This window comes from Hipposideros armiger, unplaced genomic scaffold (genome assembly GCF_001890085.2).
Source record: "Hipposideros armiger isolate ML-2016 unplaced genomic scaffold, ASM189008v1 scaffold_23, whole genome shotgun sequence".
Lineage (NCBI taxonomy): Eukaryota > Metazoa > Chordata > Mammalia > Chiroptera > Hipposideridae > Hipposideros > Hipposideros armiger.
Window position 1 is genome coordinate 6968620 of NW_017731373.1, and position 6181 is coordinate 6974800.

The 6181-nt window shown below is 34.6% G+C and overlaps 1 protein-coding gene across 1 annotated transcript in view; it reads left to right on the forward strand.

Moving 5' to 3' along the window:
• Window positions 1-6181, forward strand: part of NBEAL1 (neurobeachin like 1) — a 172243-nt gene that overhangs the window by 137470 nt on the left and 28592 nt on the right. Inside the window, exon 43 of the mRNA XM_019635618.1 lies at window positions 5699-5816. Within this exon, the coding sequence (XP_019491163.1) occupies window positions 5699-5816 (118 nt within the window). The remainder of the gene's footprint in view (window positions 1-5698; window positions 5817-6181) is intronic.

Sequence of the window (6181 nt, forward strand, 5' to 3'; positions counted from 1 at the left end):
TAATTTTACCAAACATTTATTAACGACCTACCATATTTATGATACTGTTCAAGGTGTTGAAAATACATGAATAAGATTTGTTTTCTGACTTTAAGATACCTATTGCTAATTGGGGAAGAGAGACCAAAAACAACTGTATGTAATCCAATATAGAAAGAAATAAATGCTAAATAAAACTAAATAAAGTAATATGCTGAGGAAAATAAGAAAATAATTCTGACTTAGAAATTTAGGAGGATATCAGTAAGAAAAGCTTTAGAGTAGTATTAGGGTTTCTGTAGTAATGAAGAGGGTAGGAATCTGCTGTGAGAATAGTCTAAGCAATGACCTGGAATTGGCAACAGTGCCTGGTATGCAATCCAGTGTAGTTAGAGCCCAGGATGTCTGAAAAAATACAATGAGAGATGTTTTAATATAATTATGAAATTATTTTTCCTTAAAATTATTTTGAAGGAACCACACCCTCCTAGATTATCAGCAGAGGAAGCAGTGCAGAAGCAGACCAAAACAGAGACTTCAACCCTAAACTTATTTCAACACCTCCCTGAACTCAAGTCATTTTTTGTAGAGGTAATATCCAACATGGTACTATCAAAGAGTTAATTCTATACGCCTCAATGTTCCTTTTATTTTTTAATGTAGGGGGTGGATTATAATATTTAATCCAAAATAGTAAATAATTTTGAATTATCTGTTCTTGAATTTTTAAAACAATCTTATTGAAAGCTTTTGTTTGCTACTGAGTGATAGTCTGAACTATTTCTGTTGACTTTTTTCTATTTCACATTTTCCTGGCAAGGAAGAATAAATAATTTTATTTAAATTGTTTTTTGTGACAGTTACGATGCTATTTAGAGGGTGTCTAAAATAACTCAATTACAGTGTGTTCATGTATAAAATATGGCCCAATAAGTCAGATTGTTAATTCCTAGTATCAGGAGTAATCAAGTAAAACAAGATCGTTAATGCTGTAATTGAAAGAGTGTCTTCAAATTCAAATATTTAAATACACATATTGAATTACGTAGAATAATTCAGAATGTGGATATAAAATGAGTTTATACCTATGAATTTGGTTAGAACAGATAATATTAACTCTTTTTGCAAAAAGGAAAAATGATAAAAACTTAGTAAGAATAGTTTTGAGGTGTGCATCGAAAAAACANTTTTTTTTTTTTAAAGATTTTATTGGGGAATCAGGGAAAGGGAACAGACAAGTTGCTGCCCTTTTGTTCTTCAGTCTAGTTGTGGAGGATGTCGCATCACTGGCACATGTTGGTATTGTGATCATTGTGCTCTTCCCAGCTGATGCAGTCACTCGCTGGCCATTGGACGACAGCTCACGCCGGCTGCCAGCTGCTCATGTTGGCTGTTAGCCACTCATGGTAGCTTACGGCAGCCCCACTGCAGCCTATGCCTTCACCGGCAACTCGTGGTAGCCCAGCTCCAGGTCGAGCTGTTGTTCATCATCTTAGCTGTAGAGGGCGCAGCGTCACTCACCCATGTGGAATTCAAACCAGTGGCCCTGCTGCTCAGAGCTCACGCTCCCAAGCCAACTCTTAACCAACGAGCCACTCGGCCAGCCTGGCATAAAAGTTTTTGATCTCTGGCCATATGTGTCCTATTTAGTTGGGTCTGACATTAAATACTCAATATTAAATTGTAAGCAGACTTTGAAAGAAGATCTTTAGAATTACAAATAACAAATTATTCAATTGATAAATAAGATGACATTATTCTAATGTTTGTTCGCTCAGCATCAAGAAGATTTTCAGAATGTTTTGAAAGGCTTAAGAATTGTTTCTTTTCTAATTCTGCAATAGAACTAATAGTTGTAAAGGTTGTGAATAGTATAAAGTTATATCAATTTGAGCAGAGCCCACATGACTGTTGGTAAACAAACAAGCATGTTTTCATTCTATAATAGTTTGGTAGGGAGATAGTATAGTGTGGTGGTTAGGAGCATAGACTTTGAAATCAGACTGACCTTGTTTGACCAATATGGATTGTCTAACCATGTAACAATCCATATTACATATGGCTGGGTATAATCAGTTAATCATAATATCACCTTTCCCATCATTTGCTAGATAAGCAGTATTTTACAGCAGTATTTTTGTGTGGTTATTAACGCTTGTTTCAGCTTAACTATCATGAGGTAAACAATTAGGTGTACTATGAGTATAGTTTGTATTTTTCCAATAGAAACTTTTATAGACTACCAGTTAAATTTGTTTAAAATATTTTAGTTCTAAATAGTGGATGGAATTTATTTATTTATTTATATATATATATATATATATATATATGTATGTATGTATTTAGTTCTGAAGTTTTACTGTTTTTTCAATTACCTCTTTACAGTAAATTCTTATAAATTAATGAATAAAATATTTTGATGAAAATAGTCTAATCAGCCTCTGATTATTAATCATTTGTGTGGCTTGCTGATTTATTTTCACAATATAGTGACTTGATTACTTCTGGTTTTAGGAGCTGTGGACCTGGATGCCTTAACAGATGAGAAGGAAAGAAAAGCCTTAGAAGGGATGATAAATAATTTTGGGCAAACACCTTGTCAACTCTTAAAGGTAAATCATAAAAGCTATTGATTACATGAGTCTAGAATTTAATTGCTACATAATAGTACTATCAGTATTTTCAAAGAATTTAATGATTTAAAACCTTACTTCAGAATTATTTAGAATTTGGAAAAAACGTACCATCACTTAATAAAAAATAGATTTAAATGATTGTTCCTATATTGAAATAACAAAATATTGTAGGCAAAAATCCACATATACAGTCAATTACTCTTAAATCACAGAGAATTTATATTTACTTAGAAAGCCAATCACCTTATTTTGTTATTTCTGAGAAAGAAAATGGTGAGGTTGAAGGTGCCCTGTCAGGTGAGATATTATTCCTTCCTTATTTAAGTGGAGAAAGAACTCTAATTACCTAACTCTGAACACCAATTAGATTATGCCATTAAAACTGTCCTTATATTAGGACTTGTTCTATATATATAAGACTTATTAGTAGATGACATCTGCCCAAAAGGGGCACTTACCATCCAGAGCCCAAACCTAATCCTAAAACTCAAATTATAGAATATATAACATATAAAATCAAATTATAAATATTACTGTATTTCTTTCCCCATAGTAGTATCTGAAATTAATGTCTTTCTGATTGCTTAGTTTTCAAAGATGTCTTGATCTTTGTTAGTATATGAATTTAGCAATGAGGAATACACAACAATATCCCATTTATTAAGTTGATATTTTTTTTATGCAAGCACAGTGCTAGGTTATTTTCTTAACCCTCACAGTAAGTATCCACTTATCCTCATTTTTCAGATGATGAAGCCCCAAGCCTCATAGAAATTAATACCTAGCCTACAACACCTTAGAGAAATCAAATACTACTTTTCCCAAGTTTACATAATTAGAATGTGACTGGGGCAGGATATGGATATATCTAACTCCAAAGCCTTTCTAGCATGCCATATTTCCTTTGAATTCATAGCTGTAAGCTCCCTAGTTGAACTAGACCACTTTTCCATGTTCTTATGGGCTGTTACTTATATCCTAATTATGAAACTTTCTGCCTTAGTTAATTGTATATTTATTTGCCTCCCTATATTATAAAATGTTAAAGACAGCAGCTTTCTCTTAATCATTGATGTATCTTTCTCGCATATTGTATGTGTACAGTAACTATTTGTTGAATTGAAATCTCCACGGATGTTACAGCAATAGTGTTTCTAAACTCTGTCTTATACTCAGTTATCAGACTAGCTTTATAATTGTTACTATTCCTTAGCAACAGTTTATTTTGAAGCCTCCAACATAGGTTTTCACAGAATAGTCATATTTGAAATCAGTGCTTTATCCTTTACCTGCCAACTTGAGTCAGAAGGCAAAAGTAACAGTAAAACAGAACACTTCTTTGGGTTTTGAANTCTGAGTCATCTTCTTTTCCATTGAGAAAAAAATTGCTTGCACGAGTATCTTTGTCAGCCTCTTTCCTAACCATAGTAGCTTGGAAGCCAAAGGAAGGTGTGTGTGTGTGTGTGTGTGTGTGTGTGTGTGTGTGTGTGTGTGTGTGTGTGTGTGTCTGCCTCTCTCTCTCTTTCTTGCACAAATTCTATCTCTTTAAGTATGAACTAATATAATTTATTTAAAAATTGTATGGGTTTCTTATGCATCAACTCTATTGGACAAAAACCATTCCACCTTACTTTGCAAAACAGTTCCTTATGTCCTTTGAGCTTAGTGGGAGACTAATATAGGAAAATGTTTTTAAGATTCTTGTTAAAAAACAAAATTCAGCTGAGTAAATTTGAAGATATAATTGGCTTTATTCGGTATTCAGGATTTGGGCAACGTCCCACCTAACAAATAGAAAGGAGCTCCGAGATGCTATACAAAGTGGAAGGCTTTTATAGGCAGAAGGGAGCAGAAAAAGACAGTTTTTAACAGAGTATAATGTTTCAGGCATGGTCACCTTCTTATGGGAAGGGGTCTGTTATGCTTATTACTTCACAAGTGCCAATCAGGTAATTCCAGATTGACTAGTTAAAGGTCATATTCCTGGGAGAGGCTGAAACTGCAGTGAAGTTAGATATTAAGTCTTGGTTTGCTGATGTGGGACTTAGCACAAGTGACTCCATTTGAGCCTGTTGTCTCTCTTATTCCCTTTAACATTCTTAATATGCTCTATTTTCTCTTGAGTGCGCCTTTGAGGCACAACATTAAATCTGTGAGATCTCAACAAATAGTTTCACAGCCACACTCTTGAACTAAGCTTTTGCCTGAGGCCATATTTTACGGGCGACACTGATTTGATCATTAACTTAGGCCATTTGTCACTTTGAGAGACTTTGCTCTCTAGTGATCCTGGAAATGAGAAATAATTTTATTTTGAACCCAGCAAGACCTGGCTCCTTTATAGTTTTTAAAATTGTGCTTAAAACTCAAACAGTTTTGTGTTTTTTTTTTTAACTCATCTTACTTCTCCCACACTTTTATCACAGGCAGCTAAAAGAAGCCAATTACCACTTAACATTCTGCCTGGAAATCTCCATCCCCAAATCCACGAGTTCATTGGGTACCCTTCTAACTTTCATGTAACTAAAACATGACTCCCCCTTCTCCCATCCCAGTAACAGTTTCCTTACTGTCTTTCAAGCCACCTTGGAGGCTCTGGGAAGGTCCCTCAAGCCTCTGCCTGCCACCAAGTCCACCTCTTAGTGAAGTGGGGTGGAGGGAGTAATTTGGGGCATCTTTAAATCAACCCCATTGTGGTTTCATTGTTATCTTTGAATTGAATTTCTAGACAACTATTTTAATGGAAATTTCACAACAAAGATGCATTCCAGAGCTATCATTAATTTTTTGTCGTTAATATTTGGGCTATTAGAAGATTTGTGTTATTTTTTTCACCTGTTACTTAGGAGATGCATATGTAGTAAAGATCAATAAGTATGTCTACATTGTATGAGATAGAATATAGTCAGTATATGTAGTAGATAACGAATAAATGTTTAACATGATTTTGAGATAATTTTATTTACAGTGGTAAGATTTTTAGTAGAAATGCTTAATTTGCTTTTACTTTTTAAAAGGGTCCATCTTTACATTATAGTTGGAAGGTATCACTATAGTAATTATTACATTTGTACTTTTTCTAGGAGTCTGATTATGTTTCTGCTCATCTTCATGAATGGATAGATCTGATTTTTGGCTATAAACAGAGGGGACCAGCTGCAGTGGAGGCACTCAATGTTTTCTATTACTGTAGTTATGAAGGTATAAGCCTGTATGCTTTTTCTCTTGCATTACATTAATAGAAAGTATTATTTAATATGTGTTTATGCATGGTATTTTGTACATAACTATCATGAGAAAGACTACATTTAAAAAATAGTTTTAGTGATCCTTTCTATTTGAAAGATAAGAGACTTGCTTTTGTAAAAAAGAATAGTAGTTAAGAGTATCTATGCAGGCCGGCCAAGTGGCGCGTTGGTTAAGAACTGGCTTGGGACGCCAGAGGGCCCCGGTTCGGATCCCACATATGAGGGCCAGTGACACTGCTCTCCATAGCTAAGATGCTGAACAACAGCTCAACCTGGAGCTGGGCTGCCGTGAGTCGCCGGCGACGGCGTAGGCTGCAG